Source organism: Opisthocomus hoazin, chromosome 22 (genome assembly GCF_030867145.1).
Source record: "Opisthocomus hoazin isolate bOpiHoa1 chromosome 22, bOpiHoa1.hap1, whole genome shotgun sequence".
In the NCBI taxonomy this organism is placed as follows: Eukaryota; Metazoa; Chordata; class Aves; order Opisthocomiformes; family Opisthocomidae; genus Opisthocomus; species Opisthocomus hoazin.
The window spans coordinates 6,403,304-6,423,923 of NC_134435.1; the positions used below are offsets into that span (position 1 = coordinate 6,403,304).

The following is a 20,620-nucleotide window of genomic DNA, read 5'->3' on the forward strand; positions in this document are numbered from 1 at the left end:
GAGCCTTTGTACACTCCTGGAATATAAATATTTATCAGCTGGCTGAGCTCTCCAGGCTCTGCCTTCATCCGGATGGCACAGCACCGTGCGGGAGCAGCATGGTGGTTTCTGCAGGCTGGATGTGCTGCAGGAAGGGTTCGAGCACCGGGAGGAGATGCTAAAGGATCCTTCTCTGCGTTACTCCCTCTGCTCCTGCCTGCTATGTGCCATCATCCAGGTGGCAAACGCTGCGGGAACGTGGATTAGGGCCTCCTGTATATTCATAACCCACTTTGAACCACTTGGTCTTTAGTGGCCTGAGATTTCTAGGCACTAATATAGCAAAATAAGCCAACGTTTTCTGCAGAGTAGGAGAAACCCTCTCTGAAAATGGATCTTTTGACTATGTTGTTCCACACTGTCTTATAAAATCTATATGTAAGATATACTGGAGGGACTGGAGTCACTGGGCAATGCTCTCATCCCCCTGTAGTTTGAGAGACACCAAGCTCACAAAGTCCATTTTTTTAAACTGCTTTTTATTGAAATGTAGTACATTAGCAAACCCTAACTAATCGGTATACACTGTTAACATATTGGCATATACCACGTAACCACAATACAGTGTAACACTTAGATCAAAACATGTCAAGAAGTTCTGCTGCCGTCAAGATACAATTTCACCAGGGCTGGGAAGATCCGAGTGTGGGAGGGCACCGCACCGCCTGCCGCGCCTGCGTCCCCGCAGCGTCCCCGTCGCTCGGGCAGAGCCCGGGGAGCTGCCGGCGTTCGCAGGTTTTGTGGTCACACCGCTGTGGGCCACCTCGCAGCCAGCTGAAACAGACTTTGCATTTTACACGCACGCAGATTGGGGTGTTTTTTTGTTGTTCATTGCAGCCTCCCGAGCCCAAAGGCTGGGGTGTCCCCTCCCTGCTGCGATAAAATGCTCCCGTGTTGGTGGATTCTGTGCATAGCTGGCCATGGCCTCGAGCAGGTGATCCCGGATGGGCACGGTCATACAGAGAAGCTTTTAGTGTTTAACATCCACTTGCAAACCGCAGCAGGGCTGACCGGATAAGCAGGAGAGCGATGCTATCGCTCAGTTTGCTCAGAAAAATAAATTCCTTTTTACAGGACTAGTGCGACAGATCTTACCAGCACTCGGAGTTAAGTCTAGACATACCGGGTGGAAAATCTCTACCTGCTGATGTGGTGGCAACCGAGAAGGCTTTTTCATTTTTTCACGTAGCACCTCCCAGCACGAGCCCCGTCAGGCAACAGGCTGGGACGCTGCCTTGCTGGCTGTGACGCAGGAACCGCACGCATCTGCAAACGGGAGCTTTGCTTTACCGGCCCCAAACGCCCCATGAAACTTTCCTGGCCTGAGAGCAGCGAAGAGCGTCGGCTTTAGTTCCAAGCCCAGCCTTCGCCGTGCTGGAGCAGGGGAGGGCTGCTGAGCTGTTGAGCTGCTTTCTGTAAGACTCCCCCTCACGCAGCCCAGGTTCGTGCCAAGGCTGTGGGCAGATACAGCCCTGGCTGCCCGAGGCAGCCGGAGGGTGTTACAGACACGGGCACGGCCCGGCGAGAGCAAATCCAGCGATCGGATGCCGTCACCACAACCCAGCGGAGCTGCTCTGTCGGGAATTCACGGCTCTTGTCCCCCGGAGGGGCTCGGGCAGCTGAAGACCAAGTCAGAGCCAAGCAAAGGCAAGGCCCGGAGCACGTGGGAAGCAGCGAAAAACAAAAAAGAAGGCAAATGCTGCAGCAAATGTACACAGCTGAGCTCAGGGCAAAGATGAAAAAGCTTCTTGCTCCTGAGGGGCTCAGCCACAGTGAGCTGTTGGGTGGCTGCAAGCAAAGGGAATTGCCCGTGCCCGTCAGCAGCAAGGGAGCCTTCACGTGCATGTCCAGCAGATTATCTGGCTGTGAAACCGCAGTCCTAGCTCATGTTACACCTCAGCCTTGCAATGAAATCACTCTAAATAGCTTCATCTTTCAATAAAACCCTGTGTACTTCTTACTTGGCAGGAACAGTAATACTTAATTATGAACTCTTTAGGGAAGGGACTATTTTTGGGTAACACCTTACACCACAGGGCCCCCCACACCCAGAGACCCTAGACATTATCTCCCTAAAAAGAATAAACATTCAGACATTATTGCACAACTTGCACATCCATCTCTGTCCATCTGGGCATCTCCATGAGGCTAGGGGGCTGAGGAGCGAAAGGATGCTGGATGCAGGGATCCACACAACGAGCATCCCACAACAGCCCATGTCCCACACCGCCTGCCTCACCCGAGAACGACCCACCAGGGACCTCCGTGCTCCTGGGGATGCTGGTTTGGAGCAATGAATCCCCTTCGAGGGGCTGGCCAGTGTGGTGACAGCACGGGGACAGGGAAGATGCTGGGGGCCGGGTGGGTGGCAGTGCCCACACAACAGAGACCTTCACCCAGCTCTGGGGAGGAGGAGGAAACCAGTAGTAATCGAAAGGGTGGAAGGGCGGAGATTAGTTGGGGAGAATTAAGAGTGTTTGGGAACATTACAGGCTTTTAAAAACAGCAGGTGAATGAAAGCATCAATCAACTGACATAGATGAAGAGGCACTGACTAGTGCTGCTTTGCAAAGGCTCATGCAAGCAGCTTCCACCCCCTCAAAGCACTTCACAAGCGCCAGGTAAACCTGACGGGCCCTTGCAAGGTCGGGGTTTTGGCCAGCAGGTCAGGACATCACCGATCAGGGGTTACACAGCCCTGCACCGGGAGCAAACTCCCGGCTGGAGCCTTGCTCTTGCCCCTGCATCCCGTGGAGAAGGGCTGTGGGGGACACCACCTTTTCTCTTGATTATTTCAAAGACATTGGCAACTAAGTAGAAACGAGCACCAACCTGCAGGAGTACGGTCTACTTTTCTCCTGATTTCCCCTCAATCTGGTTAACCAGAGCATCTTTCCCTCCCTCACCACCCCCCACCCCCACCCAGCAGTTTCCACCCAGCGTGCCCGAGCACAGGCTGCTCTTACAGCAGTACCCAAGTCTAGCAGGGAAGGAGAAAAGTGAAGATATTTTTAAATATCTCAACACACATGCAAGCTGTCATGGCACATCACGCACTCTTCTGCACGGCTCGGGTTGGGAAATTGGGTCACATATGGATATGTAACGCAGGGGAAAAAGCTCCACTTGTGAAGTTCAAGGTGTTTCCTCGGGTACCTGCCCTGAGCCCTCCTGCCCTCCTCTCCCCACCCCACAGAGCTGGCAGCAGCCCCACGGCTCTTGAATTTGCCCGGCCGTGCCTTGGCTTGTGCGCTGCTGTGCTACATTCTTTGTTGTAAAAGATGACTATTAGCTAAGCAAAAAATCACATATTTTTAACAACTAAGTCAACTCACTCCTCAGTAATCAGGCTGCAGGGCTGCCCTGAACCTCAGCTCAGCCCTGGTGCCTTCATCCTTCAGCTCAGGACCTATGACTATAGCATTATCTCAAACCTAAATTGGGCTAAATGAGTGCTGGAGCTTCAGCGGGACGCTTGCCTCCTGCAGACCTCCCTCTGCTCTTCAGTTGCTGGTAAAGCTCTTGGCTCTCACCAGCCTTTACACTGCTTTACATGAGCGTGTTTAAAGAAAACAGAAGATGTGTAATAGTCTCGTAACATAGTCCTATACACCTTTATTTAACTATTTTTGGTCTTTCTTTGGCTTATGTAGGATACCTGGCTATTCCTATAGCATCCTCAGATGCCAAGGCAAGCACCCTAGAAGCAAGGGACGGTGCAGACACCAACACATGAGCTCACTGGAGGGAGTAATTGTGAGTGTTATTAAGTAAATTTTAACATGCTTCAAATTTAATACTTAATGTTAGTATTCTAGGTAAAAAGCACACTTACAGTCTGTCTTTTTACTGGCAATTATCCTCTAAGAACACAAGCAAGCCTTGATTTTACAAATGTCTTACGGGAACATGCAAAACTCTCATAGAACAGGAGATCTGGGGTAGGGAAAGAAAAGGTGAAGTGCTAGGGTTTAAATAGTTTAGGGAAACACTTTGAGATAAAAGCATTTTTTATATGTAGAAGTCATAAAATTAATGTTTTCTGGTAAAAAGCACTTTCTTTAACCTTAAAAATGATTTTCCAAGTTACTGGCACTTACAGTTCTTGGTAGATTGCAGTATATTTTACTTCCATGAAATGACTCAACCATACACAGCACCACTGCAGCAGAACAAGAACAACAACGCTCACCAAGCTTTTTTTATATACGGATTAATATTAAAAGGAAAAACCTCAAACTTACCAGCACAGCCCAGAAAAACCACCCACGTTGCTGTGCTGCCTCCTCCCCATCCTAAATATGACAGAAGTAGAAGAACCCCTGCTGCGGCACGTCCCAGCACACGTGTGGGGATCAATCATTTGAACGAGCTTTTAATTTTTCCAGTGTTGCAAGATTTTCCAAATCCAGGCTGTCAATTCTAATCGTCAGCTCCCTTATCCAAGATGCTACAGCACGAATCCACTTTTACATCACTGTGCCAGACCCTGATCTCACAGAAGCAAACTTCCTCCCGCCCCCATTTAAAACCAAGATGTTAGGTCAGAAACAAAGGAGATTAACAAAATATAAATGGCATTATTTATTATTTTGCCTTTTGGGGCTTTGTACTTTCTAATGTTTGTTTTTGTTCCCATTCATTTTCTAGCTTTTCTGTATACTCCAGTATACAGGTGGTGCAAACGGTCTCAGCTGGAGCTGAGAAACCATCAGTTTTGTTTTCATGCCAAAACGATGCCCCAGTGACATTCCCGGTGGCATCGGGGCAAATCCCTGCGGCAGGCTGATGCAGCTGCTACAAAAAGGATTTGCTCTGAGCACCCACGCCCCATGGGGCTGTCCTACCCCAAACCCCACCGGCACGGCTCCGCACCGAGCTTGCCCTTTCGCCGCGGTGCCGGTGGCCGGGGCTGTGGCACAGGGCAGGCTGTCGCGTGCTTGTTGGAGACACCCAGACATCTCTGTATTTAACTGCCAACACCCAGGTGCTCGTCAGTTCATAGTAACCTGACTGCCCACCACGGGTGAAATCAAGCCCTATAACATCCTTGAAAGACGGTGATTTTTCTCTGGGGCATTTATTTTCAGAAGCCCCCCGCTCTCCCGTGTTGCCCTGCTGCAACCTCGCAGATGTAAGGATGAAAACAGGGGTTGCTCAATCAGCCCTCAACCACACCTCGGAGCCCGGCACAGGCCTGAGTGCAGCTCAGCCTGGCAGCTCAGCCTGGCTGGGTTTGGGAGCTCTGCCTGGGCTCGCCGGGAGCTGCCCCCCCTTTGCACATCCGCAGGGAGAGGAAGGATGCTGACCCCGACCTGCTGCCGCTCAAGCCACCGGCTGGCATTTTCTGCGACCTTCACTTCTGCTTTGTAGGAGAAAGTGGGTGTTGAAATTGTGCTCTTAAAAAGTTTGGGGTTTAAGCGTGATTCTGGAGTGAGCTGAACGACAATAAAAGTTCATTTGGTAAATATAAATGTGCGTATTAGGGGAAAAACCTCCCTACGCTTCACACCACCCACTCCTGAATTACCAGATTAAATAAAGCTGACGCACAGCAACAAAAGTCAAAGCATGCTCAGCAAAGAGGATCATTTGCTCACTCTACAGAGCTGGGTTTTTCTTTTTCTCTTAAACATCCATGTTAAAGACACAGCTGAACCACACTTCAGGTAAGGATATATGTCAAGCAGGCTGCTACACAATTAAAAAACAAAAAGGAGGTGAATTTCCCCCATTTGCAGCAAAAGCTGATGAAATTAAAGCGTGTCAGGGTATGCCTTACCTTTCCTTTTGGCTTAACTGATTTCTCAAGATTCCTATATAGAGGGTGAAGCTTTGTTTCACATTACAAGGACACAAATGCATTTCTACACCTACAGTAACTTAGACTGCAATGGAGAAAAATCCAAACACTCATCAAACAGCTATGCATTGTCCGGTGGGAAAAGGTGGAGCAGAAGCACTCCCTCCTCCACATCTGCTCATTTGAGGAACGCTGTGGACGACTTAACTCCAGAGGTTCCCCTCTCACTCTCCATTTCTGCGCCACTCCTTCAGAAGCTTGCAAACAACATTCATTTCCCCACTGCTTTTGTCACACGCCGGTCAAAATTGATTTTTCCTGCTGAGTGTCAAAGCGGTTGCTGCTTTCCTTTCTTCTTCTGCTTTCTGCATTCCCGTCATTGATGTCGGTGGGAAAGGGCACGGCTTAAAGAACGTGTTTGCTATTTAACTGTTGCAGATCTCAACAGGAGAACTGGATAAGAGGCTTACCTCTTTTCTTCTCTGTGTAATGCCAACATGCTGGCTTTTAAAAAACCTCAGTGAAAAATTTGGTGGACTTCTTTAAACCTCCCCCCTCCAAAAAAAAAGTAAAGTGAGAAAGAAAGCTAATTAGGTTCCTGCATATTTCAAAAAGTCTAATGGTTTTCAGGTAGATCAAGTGCTGGTTCTGTGAATGTCCTCTCTATACAAAGAGACCCACTTGACTGGAGCATACAGAAGGACCAAAAGTATATTCTGTGTAAGCCATTTTTCTCCCGCTTCAATCAAATTGGAGAAAAATCCAAGCATTCAGTTCCTCGAAATCTTTCTGCAAATGCAGGTCCCTCTCTGCAGCTTTATCGTCAGACTGGCTTGCCATCGTCCGGGGTTACGTGGGTTGTAGGAAACTCAATGCACTTATAAAGGTCCCTTCCAGAAGGGGCTGTTTCACAGTAAGGTTATGGATTGACCAAGATATACGAGTGCTTTTACCAGTCACTGGCCATCTCCTCTGCAACCAGTTCCCTTTCTGACATTGCCCAACCATCTGGACAATTAAAAAAATGGAAACAGCAGATGCCTGTGTAGGAGACACGTTTGCAGTACAACACAAGCTGTTAGGCCCATCGTAAAACCTCTTCTGCATCGCCGCGGCTGGACCGACACAGCTCCCCATGCTGTTACTCAGCAACTTCCATCAGACAATCGTGCTTGCGCGCAACTCTTTGTCAGCTCAAAGATGCCACCCTCAGAAACCACCACAGCTGGTCTTCATCTTTGCAATCGAGAAGGTGGGTTCGTGTTCTAGAAAAAGCAGCTCTTCTTCAGACAAAGGAGATCCATGGAAAGAGTACACAACAATAGGAATGAGAAATGAAAAAAACGGAAAAAGGGCCAGGAAGGAGCATGGATTCCTTTCAGGTTTTGTTCTCGTCATACATGTCCAAGGCAGGCTCGATGGTGGAGAACTCGCTCTCGTAGACCAGGCTTCGAGGGGACAGAGAGTTACGATGAAAGAAGTGACTGCCTACAAGAGGTAGAACAGAACCTTGTTAGGGACACAACGTAAGAACCAAATAAAGCATCCTTGTGCAGAGGCGCCGACCACAAACACAGTATGCGTGGAAAAAATAGCCACCCTTTAACACCAACCAGTAACAGCCACATGAAATAGTTCACCCCCGTTTGTGTGCTCCCCTACCAGGTCAAAGCAACTTGCATGAACAACCCCGCCTCAAATGGTTCTTTCAGATAAAACAGGTCAAGTCCGAGCAAGGCTGTGGCAGGACGGAGTTTCGCACTCGGTGCTTGCTGTTGATTTACAGCCCTGTTAAAGCAGGCACGTGCTTCCTCGGGAAACCCAGAGACCTTTGTAGGCGCCCAGTTCCCTATGCTGTGCACCAGCAAAAAGCACTCCGGCATGGCAGGCTGAGCAAGGAGGTCACGGAGGATCGTCCGACCCATGCTGCTGAGAGCCCGACATCCTCCAGAGCTCAGCAACCTCCACCCACCTGGAGTCACCTTCTAGAAACAGGCACCTACATATTTCCTCACACACAGCCAAAGCAGACCCAATGCTCTTCTCCAACCAAGTTGCTGTTGACAGAGTAGGGAATGAAAGTTCATTTTTTAACTCGGCAGCCTGGCATTCCCGGGGCTCTCCAAACCCACAGATGTGTTTTGCAAGGAGCCCAGCCCTGCTGCTGTACAAACGGTTCTCTCTGAAAGCATCTATCAGATCAGGCCCTTGGCCAACACGTTTCATTACTCAGTTTCTCGATCCCAGCCGGGATTAGCTGGGAGCAAGGCTGCTCAGAATACAATATGCCAGGCAGCCACATGAGCCAAACTGGAGGCAACTGAAAAGCTTCCAAGTTCATCAAGAACTGCGGTGCCTCCAGTTTCAAGCATCAGTGGAGCAAGACAGTCAGGGGATTGCAGTTTTAGCCCTCACATAATTTAGGTGCTTAAATCCTCCTTTACCAAATTTTGAGTCCAGCCTACACCCCCCTGAACTAAAGAGTTTACAAAAGATACGAGGGAAGAATTCAGTACACCTTTTGTCCTTCCCTATTTATCCAAAAGACAGAGACCCAGAAAAGAAAGAAAAAATTAGTCCTTATGAGGATTAAAGAGTTGTAATCAAATGCATAGAGTTACTGAAAGAGCAAAAGTAAACGTAAATTTTGCACTTATCAAAGCAAAGGCCTCATAAGAGCATTGGCTGGCGCAGCTGGGGACACTGCAGATGGGCTCCGTGCAGACTCCTTTTGCAAGCTCTGACAGGGAGCCGCCATCCTGATTTAGAGCAAACTCTATCCCGAGCTGCAGTCGTGGGTCCAGGTCAAATCCTCGTTACGAACAGCAGCAAACCGAGGCTGCGCAACGCATCTGCTGCCCGTTTCCCACACCCCCTCCAAACCTCTCTCATCACCAAAAGCCAGCGCACACGCTCACTCCACCATTTGCACCAAGAAAGGGAAGCTCTCCTAAACAAATTATTTTTGATCCTGTAGTTAACTGAAACTGGAATGAAATTAGCAGGGACACTGCATAGGAGTGAATCGCTCATTCTGCCAGGAGCGTACACCCAGCTATTCAGAAGTATACTGTGCTGGAATACACTTTGCAGAAGCAGTCAGAAGGGGATGATGAACACCCACTTTCTGGATCTGAACACTCTCCCAAATTTACAGGTTTCTTAAAAATAAAGAGACTAACAAAAAAAGGCTGATTTTTTGAGCAAACAAACTTGGAGCTGCTGATCACAGTCTGTCTTCCAAGAAAAAAACCTGAACCCACTTTGAAATTATACCAGACAAAACTGATTTCAAGATTCTTCTGCATTTTGTGTTATGAGTCAGTATCATTCAATTTTTCATGACCAAATCTGAGTTTGCTGTTGAAATAAGCCATGGATATTGAGTGTTTCACCTCCCTTTCCTCCACCCACTGAAATGTTACATACTGAACGGCCAACACTGAAACAAAACAAAGAGGACTCTAAAAGCTCGGTGTTGCTTTTGTTTTTATTACACAGAAATCAAACCAGGGATTAGGAAGCAGACAGCCCAGGCAGTTATTTCCTCTGAGTGCGCCCAGACTTCCACTCTAGCAGAATCAAGGCAGACCGGTCATCTGACAACAAATTTTTTTAAACTAATCTGGGAAAAGGTACTGCATATCCAGCACCTCTAGAACTCTTTACTGTGATGTTTTCTTGCTTCTTGGCAAAAGAAATTTACGTCACCCACTTCTAGGGAGGCTGCATGTTTCCACACAGATACGAACCTCCTGGCTGTCGTACCGCTTCTGGGACACATCCATTCTGCTTCTAAACGTCTCTCCCCCTGCCACTCAGCACAGCCCGCTCAGTGCTGCAGATCCAGCTGCTGCTCAGTGCTTTTCAACACTCGATCGTTGGGTGCTGATAACCAGCTCTGCACCATTGCCCACAAGTTAGGGCTAGAGAAACAGAGTCAGCAGGGCACAGCGACCCAGCTATGCTCACCTTAACGTAGAAAACTGCTAGTGTGTTTTTGAAACTGTGGCACCAGTCCAGTTGATAAATTTACTGAATAAATGTATTTGAAGGACAAGTAGAAACATCCACCGTTCCAAATTCAGCTTATGAATCTGTTCTTCCTATTTTGTACTCACCAAGACAGACCAAGATTTATCCCTTAGGTATGGAAAACAAACGGGAAGTCTGCATTCAGCTTTAACACATGAAGATGAAACCTTCAGTGCTCTCTGCCACTATTCTTTGCTACACAGTTACAAAGAGCTTTTCAGATATCTAGTCTGAAAATAAACCTACTACCCTGGAATTGATCTTTATACCTACCACAGGATGCTACAGAAGCAGGCACAACACCAAGGCCAGACATTACAGAGACAGGGCATAGCTGGGGCACTGCTGGTGCATCAGGTGTAAGCATTACCTGGTGTTCCCTTTCCACCTGGAAGTATTTTAATGCCCTCAGAGTGGTTAATCTGGGCCAACTCCTGCCACAAGCTGCAGCCCCTCCACAGCTCCTCCAGCACGACTTCTTAATATGGAAACCCTGATCAGAGCACTCCCTACCTCAGGCAATCTGTTTTAGACACCCCCTCTGTTAAGGAGCAGAGCAGGATTATCTCATAAAGCACGCTTCCCTCAAAGCCAGCTGTTCCGCAAGGCACCGCTACACCCTCTTGATCTACACCCTGCTATATCCTTCCATCACCCCTGTCTTGCCATCTGTGACATCTGGAAAAAGGGACCAGCTCTTCTCCTTTCCTCTCAATACTGTGATTATGCATGAGAGTTCATTGTTCACCTGCTGAACCCGCTATCTGAAAGCACGACAGGCAAAGAAAACTTGGAATTTCCTTCTTGTGTCCATCCAGAGATAAAAAAAAAAGTTTCTGGGATGGTGCAAAGTCCATCTCTGAATGTACTTATTTCACTAACAGGATAAACTTACACTGCTAGCCCTGACCCGTAATTAACCTAGCAGATACTGCCTGTATTATTGTTAACACTTTGCCGAGACAATTGTTAGAGGCTCAAAACAAAAATTAAAAAAGATGGCCCTGGGTTATTTAAATGCTCTATGGAGGGAAACGCGCTAGAAGCCCTGTCAACCATTTTGTTCCCAATATCACTCAACTTCTCCTTCAGCTGCTGTTCTGCAGAAGAAACACGAACCAGAATGGTTTGTGGTGCCTTTCGCATGTGGGTCAGCACGCTGCTCCAGCTGCCCCTGCGCACCGTTCCTGACAGCATTAAAAAGCACTTAAGGATTCTGCTTTCGGGACACAAGCACAAATGTCTCAATTTTACTATCGCAGTTGAGAGCCGGGTGAAAAAAAATTAAGTCACTCTTGTGTTTCATAGCCTGTACCATACCTGTATCCTGCTCTAACCACACTCCTCCATTTTTGGCAACAGTGTTCAGCTGACAAATGCTGAATTTTACAAGGAGACAGTCCTCAGGCACAGTATGTTTGGGGTTTTTTTCTCTTCATGAGAAAGTCCAGTGGGGTTTTCCAATCTTTCAAAATGCATTTACAGCTCTATTGATTGTTTGCATGTTTCTTTCAAAATTTCACAAGGACACCCTGAAAAATAATTCTATTAAATGTACTGAAGCCATCACGTACTTCACTTCTCATTATAGAAGCTGCCTTCTCAACTGAAGCCTGCTGGACAGGTAGGAATTAAGAAACTATTTTAATGTAGACTCTGGCTGTGTTCCTAAATTCTAAAAGTGCCTATACAGAAAAATAAAATGAAATTAAATTCTCTACATCCAAGTACATAAAAAATTTAAGTCTTACAGTAAAATTGTTTCTCTCTGTTCATTTAATTAAATTAGAAAGCATTAAGTTTCAAATGCCCACATCTTGACACAAGAACAACAAAACCAACCAAACTCAGAATAGGTTTTAGTTCTATCAATTATATTTTCCTTACCAGTTTGTTACCTTCACCTACCCATCTCATTAACTCCAGCATTAGCATCTGGCTATGAATCAAATCTGCATGTTTTAACTGACTGTTGTGAAATTACTCACACACCGCTTGCATAAGTAAACTTGGGTAAAACAGCCCGAGTGAGGCCAGCGACGAGAGATGTTTTCCCTCTGCCTCCTCACCAGCAAAAAAGCTCTTGCAAGAAGGGACAAGTATGCACAGTTTCTACACTACAGTACAGCCCATTATCAATCATCCATGACCTGAATTTGAACAAAAAACTAACCTGTCACTAATATGAAAGGAGGCTTCACACATGACAGCGGGGGAAAATGCTAACTTTTCACTTGGTGTTAGGAAGGAAGAAGTGGTTTAGAGCAGCTTCACTTTTATCAGAAAGAAGGGCGGGGTGAAAGCAAAATACAGAAAAGGCTTATGAGTTGTATGTCAAGAAAGTGTTGCAAACCTTCAGCACCGCCTGGCCTGAAGACAAAAATCATACTGCAATCCTCCTAGTGCGGCACAGGAGTGTTACAGGAGAAATGGAGAAAATGTTCTTATTTCAAATTAATTCTCAGCTGGAGTCAAGGTAAGCCCGTTATATGCTAGAATGCTTGGCCCAGCTTTTTTCCTTAACAAAGCTGGTATGAAGCAATTGCTAATAATACTCATTAGTCATTCCAGTGCTGGGTGGCATCACAAGAACAGCACTGCATGAGATTTCCACTTGTTAGCTTGTGTGCCCCAAAATGAAAGGAGAAGAATACAGATCCACGAAGAAGAAATCATTCAAAGGAAATCAAGCACCTCATAAAATTTACAAAAGGCTGTCAGACTTAAGTACTAACACAAAGTCCAAGAAAAACTAAATTCCAACAGAGTAAGGTTTCATAATTAAAGTTTTTTTTATTTCTTCACTTCTTCCTTAATACAAAGCTTTGGCATCAGCAAATTTTATGAAAAAATAGAATGTACTAAATAATTGCTTGTGCTGCATGATCGATAAATGTTGCATAAAAATAGGTGTCTCTCTCCAAGGCAATCGGCCGGAAAGCGTTTCTTCAATACCATTCTGCTCTGTGGGGCAGAAAAAAAAAGAGGAACAAAATATTTATATTAAAGTTAATACTGTCAATATTTAAAAAAAAAAATCCTGTAAAAGTAAGTTAGTGAGAAATGACTAATTATACAAGGCCAGAGCATTAAAAGAGGTCTGTACTCCTTCCATCATTCTTACAGGACCAGTAAAGCAGACAGGACAGCCAGAGGTTTGAGCACTTCTAAACTTTTGAGGAAACTCCATGTGCTACTGAAAGCTTTCTCTAAGTGGTGCTATCCAACATACGGGCTTTTTGGACTGCAAAACACAGTTTTATAGAAGTTTCCGACCATTCCCTAAGAAACAAAGCAAAAAGTCCTTTTTCTGTTCCTTTAAATCACCACCTAAATCATTTAATAGTAATAATGCATGAATATTACGAGACCAAGAGAAAGCAGCTGGTTCCTTATTTTCTTATCACTTAGACAATGCTTACTTTTATCAGGAACTATTTAAAAATGCATATGTGTGTATATATACACACACAGAAACATACATATACACAGTTAGATACATATATACACACACACACACAAGTCCAGAACTCCTGCTCTAAATAAATACGTTCAAGCTGTGGGAAGGACAGAAAAAAAAAGATCAGGACATGTTTTTAGGTGAGTTTTAGTGTAGAATATTTGGCACCTTTTACTTGCATCAGCATATTGCATGGTCTCATTCTTGCTGCTGTTGTTTTCTGATAAGAAAACACCCTTGGCTTCCTCTTGAAACACTACCATAATAAATACAGGGTATGCCAGCATTGCTTTTTATATGGAGAACAGCACAAAAAGCTGGTATGCTGTTATGACATTTAATGGAAATCACAGCAAGAGGGAGCTGCCATATATTTGGCCTGATATTCAGCACAGGAAACGCTTTGTCTGGCACTGGGGAACATCAGGTGTCAATGAAACAATAAATCTAAGAATTAGTGTCATACATACAAATTTTAAACTGTCTAAAACGAGGAGGCTGCTTAGATCTCTAAGGATTCAGTTGAAAAGCTGTTGAGGTTAAAGGCTACAACTATATACCTCAGTTAACTAAGTGCTTTTTTGACAGCTCTGGTTTCTGCAATTGCTAGTTTGCCTAACTCTGCCTCAAAGTATGCGCTCACATACGCTCGCATTTACATTCCTACCACTGGGAAAAGGAGCTCTCCTTACATCAGCACGCCCTTTGTTCGAAGGGAACATCCCCGTGAAAACAATTCTCTGGAGGCCCAAACTGTCTGCCAATGTGAAGAAGCGTGCCCTTCCAGTAAAAATAGACCCAGATCCGACTGAGAAAAAGAGAACAAAAAGAAGAGTTGCAAGGCAGGGCAGCAATGGAGCTGCTATCAGTGCCCACATCTGGATGACACCACACAGGCTACAGCTCCTTTGTCTTCTTCCTAACAATGTCGAAATGCCCAGAAATGAGGACATTCTCATTTCACAACTTGCCTAGCTCCACGCATTCCCAGGCTATTTTTCGGCGTAGAGTAACTATGTTCTGCTACAGCTATGCGCCCAAGTTGCTGACTGACAGTTGCAATTTCAAGATTTTGACAAATAGGAAAAAGAAAAAAGTAATAACCAAGAAACTTGATAGGGCTATTTGAAGTTCTAAAACTTTTCTTCATTAAGCCCTTTTGGAATTAGCATCTGAAAAGGGGAGGAAACGAAGATTTGCAAATCAGTGGTAGTCAAAGGTTCCTGATAACCAAAACCTCCAAGAACTTATTATGGCCCCTCCTCAAGAAGATACTTGAGACTGTCTAAAATTTTACACTGGAGGCTATTAGACATGTTTCCATCTTGTTGAAAAGGACATCTTATACTTTACAGAGATATAAAAGTAAAAAAACTGCTTCTTTTTCTTACTTCTAAAGAAAAAAAAAAAAGGAAGTTATATTTATAAAGTTACATCTCCAGGCTGCACAGGAGACTGCCTTTGACTCTCACTCCACTTTTGGTAAGAGATCAACACGTTTAATGGAAACTCAGCTGTGTCAAGATGTTCAGAGACAAAGAAAAACGTTGACATTTTCCCTCCCCAAATAAATAAATTATGGTTAAACATATATCACAAGCCCAGATGTTCCATACACCTAAAATGAAAATAGCTAGATGCACCTAGTTAATGTATCTGCAGAACAGATTTATTCTTGCCCATTGAACTATAAAAAAAGATTGAAAGTCATATGCTAGAGCAATTTCCTGCCCAGCCTGTCTGAAGGGAGGCACTGGGGGTGTCTATAAAAATTAAGAAAGTACGAATGTCTTTAAGCACTCCTTTGACTGCAATTCTTAAGCATACTAAAATGAGAGGTCAGAAGACTGGCCTGCTCTCTTCACTTAAGAGAGAAGAAATGGTAGTGTATTTATTGCTTTCATCTCTCTCTCTCCTAAAAGCAAAAAGATAGTTTCTATTTAAACACCTTTCTTAGCTGAAAATGTGCCAACTAGGAATACAGATTTTATTTTTTTTTTAATATGAAGTTCAACTAAGAAATTGAGGCGAAAACTGTCAAAGGTAACTGATGGTAGTAATTTCTGGCTCTGTCAGGTGAATTTTGAACATAAGGATTTAATGGCAGAAATCCAATGTTTACCTAGACCATTGATCAAAAAATGAATATAAATATTCTCTTTTCTCCCCTCCATGTCTCCACTTGTCAAGGTGGATTCCTTGGACAATCCAGCTAATCCAAATACAAATTAGGATAGACTAAGATGTTATCCTGAACCTTCTGTTAACAGAGACACTTAGATCTGAGAAAAGGAGAAAAGGCATTTGACACTGAAAACTGCATTTTTCCTCTTCCCTATTTTCTTGGTATTTGTTCCCAACGTCCATGACACACACCCATCAGAAATACATAGTAACATGTGAATATTTACTTACTCATTAGCATTCAAGCTAGCTGTGGCTTTGATGATCATGTAGCAGAGTGTTAGGGCACTGAGGAGGCCAAAACTGGCAATAATAAACCATTCTTCTGTTGACAAAGGAAAGGGAGGAAATCACTCGTGGGAGAAGGCTTATGTCAAAGCGATGCCAATATTTCCCTCAAACACCACTGGCGGAAGGCAAGAGGCTTCTAAGCCATGACTGGCACCAGGAGGTGAAGCAGAAGGAGGTTAGCCACAGAGTTACTGACTGGAGAAGGCTAGCAAAGAAGAAGTGGAGAGAGGTGTGGAAAAAAGCATGGCACAAAAGTATTTCCTGGCTGAGCCCAAGGGTTAGTGATAAAGAAAGATTACTTAACAACGCAAAGTGAAATGCAGGAACAAGGGAAAATGTAATGAAAACTCCGCCCCCAAGTCAGAAAAGGGTGTCAGGGCAGGTTTAGATTTGCTGAGATGCAGTTCTTCACGTAAGCACTTCCAGTACACTTTCACACTTAATTTGCATCTTCACCCCTCCCTCCTGAATAAATGCTACAGCATTACATTACAAGAACCACAAAAAATAGTATAGCTTGTTCAACAGTAAACCATAACTAGAGTTTTCCATTTAATAGACAGGAATACAACATGGAAAAATCATTTCAACATTAGTGTATACATACCAACACGTTAAAAAAAAAAAAAAAGCAGTATGAAGAAGGCTCTGAAAGAAAGTTCACTATTCAAAGTTCTCCCTCAGGATCAATCTGGCACATAGTAATAGATTGGAATACGAACGCTTTTGTTGAATATGACTTTTGGCTTAACTCTCCTGCACCAAAGAATGCATGTGCCATGCATAAAATCCAAACATTTGAACTGTCTTTTCTAAAGCTTTATTTTATAAACATTGTCAGAATGAACTGTTGCTGATTATTTCTTGTTTTACCCTGGCATCCCATCTGTGCAAGAGCAGTACTACGGCTGGGAACAGACAGTAAAAACACTTTCTGTAAAACCAGCTAGTGAAAAGTTTCAGTTAAACTACAGAGCTTTCCCACCCATGACAAGGAAAGCAGCACACCAACAGATCTGCTCTCTGTTCAACAGAGCTGAATACAAGATGAATCAGATGTCGAACACTGCATGACAAAGTGACTTCTTGGCTTTGTAAAGAATCTAGATTTTGTACACGGATGTTTGCTTCTCAGACCAGGACATTTCTGGATATGGACTACGTGTTTGGTAAGATTTTTTCAACCAGACATTTACTTTGCTACAGCATCTAAAGAAACACTCTAATGGACTGTATCAATTACAGATACATATATTAGTTGCAAACAGTGTTACTAAATTAAAAATCTAGCTCATAGACGCACATAAGCAAAACACAAGGAGAAAAATCGACTTGTACCGCCTGGATTCTATTTTTGCAACTTGGCCAGAAAAACAATCATTCATGCAACAAATTGAGACTGTACAGCATATGGAAAAATGATTCAATTCCACACATATTGTATAAGTTATAGTGCTATTACACTTTAGAAAACCTAGGTAAAATCCAGTGAGTGGAAATTTCCCATCCTGTTCTTACATGTGAGAGCTTGCAAGCAGTGCAGGAGCAGTTTTCTGATGTCATAAAACACTTGGACAATATTCAAATGTTGGTGCATCAAATACTTTTTTTAATTCACAAAAATTTTGTATGAAAAACCATCTGCTAAGAGATACCAGAATTCCAGTAGTAATGTTCTCAGGGGAAAAAATGTCTGCAGAAATAGTAACTGGCTAAAATATTTATATGTGTATAAATTATTGCATGTGAAGTATTCTGAAAGGGTAAATAATAGTTTTGGCAATCCAGTTTCTTGTCCTGGTTACCAAATTCAGGAGGGTTATTTTGTTGCCATTGCAGTTCATCCAGTGTTCTTCTCATGCAGATCTAAATGGATACACTAGTAATAACAAAAGCGTTGGCACTGTCGTACCCGGAGTTACCTTTTTCAACAGGGAGCATCTGCCTCTTAGAGACACACCGAGGTCACCTTTGTCCCTGCAGGGAAACCTTTCACCACGGCCCTGCAGCACAGAGCTACAGCAAAGCAAGTGCCACATTTCAGGAAAACCACAGAACAGTACTGGAAGCCAAAGAAAACTTACTTGTCACAGCAATGTTGATCTCTCCCGACCTTGGCGTTAGCTCTCCGTCCTGTGGAAGCTGCGACATCCCGGAGGTGCGCAGGGGCTCCAGGCTGAGCGAGCTGTCATTGGCAAAATCGCCGAGTGCTGAGCGCCTGCCAGGTGGCTGGCCTCTGGTGAGCCTTTCCATGTCAAAGGCTACGTTGTCTGTACACGGCACGTTTGGCTGGAAAAACAAGCGATTCCATGTTACAATGGTGAATATTCTACACGTAGCAACCCTATATATTGAGTAAAACCATACACACGCTATTCAGCCGCTATGGCTGTCCTCACAGGAGAGGAACACACGAATTAGCAAGTTCTATCCAAAGTTGTTCCTTCAGTCCACCTTAAAGCAGTGGAGAAAGAAGCACGAAATAGGATTAAGATTGAAGAGAGGGACTCAGATGTGCTGTATCATAGCCTATGCCTGTATGGTTTACTACCATGAGCAATGATGACATGCACCAAATTCTACAGTATCCTCCTCTAAAAAGCCAGGTATTAATCGCAAAAATAGGTCATCCATGTACATCTGCATTTTCTTAGAATATGTGCAAATTTGCAAGTGACACAGCTAAAAATGGAGGCCTGATTATTCTCACTGGCTTGAGTCAAAAGCTGCTTTCGACAGTATCTTCATAAGCTCTTCTCTTTCCTCTTTATTTCTTTCTTCTGAAAAGAACATCACTCCCAGCTTATAAATTTTTCATCATTTGGGAAAGACTGAAAAATTCTCTTTGAGGTTCTTCACTTCTATCCCTTTGTGAACTGGTCAACAAAAGTAATCCTCATGGATCCCAGAAGCCATGAGCTGCTTGAGGAAAACTCGCTGGCTTTCAATGCGTAAACAAATTCAAGAGTGTCTACAGGAGACCACAATAAGACATTTACAGAGTAAATATAACAAAGAAGGGTTGAAACCATTTGAGAAAAGGGAAGATTATAGAGAGCATAGTAGACTTCCAGTAGATAAAAAATTGTTATGAATGGAAATGTAACAATATATTCCCAACGACCAACAGGGAAAGGAACAACAACAAACCAGCTTTATCAGCAGCAAAGAAATTGGTAAAAAACCCATAATACTTTCTGACTAAGGGTACTGATACACCCTTCTCCTTTTCTCCCCTACAATTATTCTTCCTGTTCTGAGTCTCAGACATGGGAGGAAGAAGAACACACAACAGTGCAACTTACCACAATTCCCAGTGCCTTCAAAATGTTCAGTTTACACATCGGACATGTACAGTGCTCACTAAGCCACGGATCCACACAGGCTTTGTGGAAAACATGCCTAGAAGAACAGACAAGGCACACAGATAATTTGCAAACAGTTCTGTTTTATACAAGAAGAACTACTCCAACAAACTTTCTGATAGTTTCCTTCCTAATTAAGCCAGCAGAACAAATTCTAGAATTGCCAGTATTCTGTGCTGATTGCAATCAGGAAAAAGAAAAAAAAACTAAAAAAATCATATGCTCTTGCTTGTTATTGCCACCCTTTACTAATAGTTCAGCTAGGAAGAAACACTTAAAAGGAAGATATTTTTTTCCTCCTCCCCCTTTCATTGTGGATATGAGTACGCACATGGGCAGAATAACTAGCGTAAGAACATCCCCACCATAACCTTGTGTAAAGTCTTGCCTCAATTTCTGTGTAGAACCTGGCCATAAATTGGGCAGGATGAGCACAGATCCACCAGCAGTCAATTTAATTCAAAAGTCAGTGCAACCAACCCAAACACACTTATGTTTTATTTTGAAAGGGCTTTTATAACTGTCACATCTAAGTAAAAAGAAGGCTTTTCCTACAATCAGTATTTCTTGGTATCAGGAAGGAAAACACGTCATCATCATATGATAGTCATATAAAAAAAGAAGAATCTTTCAAAGATGAAAAGGCAAACTGTGCTTCTACCTGCACAGCTGGGAACTCTGCAATACGGAACAGTCTGAATTGCCACCTACATTGCACGCAAAATCTCTGTCACATACATGAATATAGATGTAACAGTGCTGGGGATTGATATAAACCAATATATCAAGGAAGAACTATGCAGAGACCAAAATCAGGTATCTAAAGGAATTAAAGGAAATGTTCTCTCGGCTTTTCAAAAGGCAAAGTACTTTCAGAGCATATTCATGGCAGAAATGGGTATCATTAGACTTTCTACACAATACAGCTTTAGCAAATACTCACAATAACCCAGTCTGCATAACTGTAAGAACCCAAATCTTTCATTTCCAGTGGCACCAGCTACAGAACAAAGCGCCAATCAGAGCAGGCACACCCGAACGCGATGGACTGGCAATCGTGACAAAGATCAGCAATTACAAGGGCTGCTTAGCCAGCGAAGAGCTGTGCTCTGAAACCAGCAGGCAAGGGGCAGCAGCGGAAACAAGGAGTTCTCGCCATTGATTTGAGGCACCAGCACGGTCCATAAGAGGCCATACGTAGCCCCAAAGCAGCACAGAGTTGAGATACTCTGTCCCCTCCTTTCTCAGGTTATACTTGAGCTTACTTGAGGCATAGAGCAGCATCACGGAGTCTGGGACTTCCTTGCTCCCATCCCTTGGGATTTTAAAACCAGAGACCAAATGAGGCATGTTACCAGATAATTCTCTTTTAAATCTTTGGAAAGCAACCTGAGAGAAAGGCCTCTTGAAATTCTTAACAAACATGGAAAAAAGACAGTATAT

At 44.0% G+C, this 20,620-nt stretch overlaps 1 protein-coding gene across 5 annotated transcripts in view; it reads right to left on the bottom strand.

Moving 5' to 3' along the window:
- Positions 1–501: 501 nt before the first annotated feature.
- The window catches only part of RNF130 (ring finger protein 130), a 54,793-nt gene continuing 34,674 nt past the window's right edge, over positions 502–20,620 (bottom strand). For 2 of the 5 annotated variants that reach the window (XM_075441387.1, XM_075441386.1), the window contains 3 exons: positions 19,118–19,214; positions 17,897–18,101; positions 502–7,330 (listed from right to left, as the gene is read on the bottom strand). In XM_075441387.1, coding sequence (XP_075297502.1) covers positions 7,221–7,330; positions 17,897–18,101; positions 19,118–19,214 — 412 coding nt within the window. In that variant the 3' untranslated portion in view covers positions 502–7,220. The other 3 variants (XM_075441385.1, XM_075441388.1, XM_075441384.1) reach the window with 3 other exon arrangements.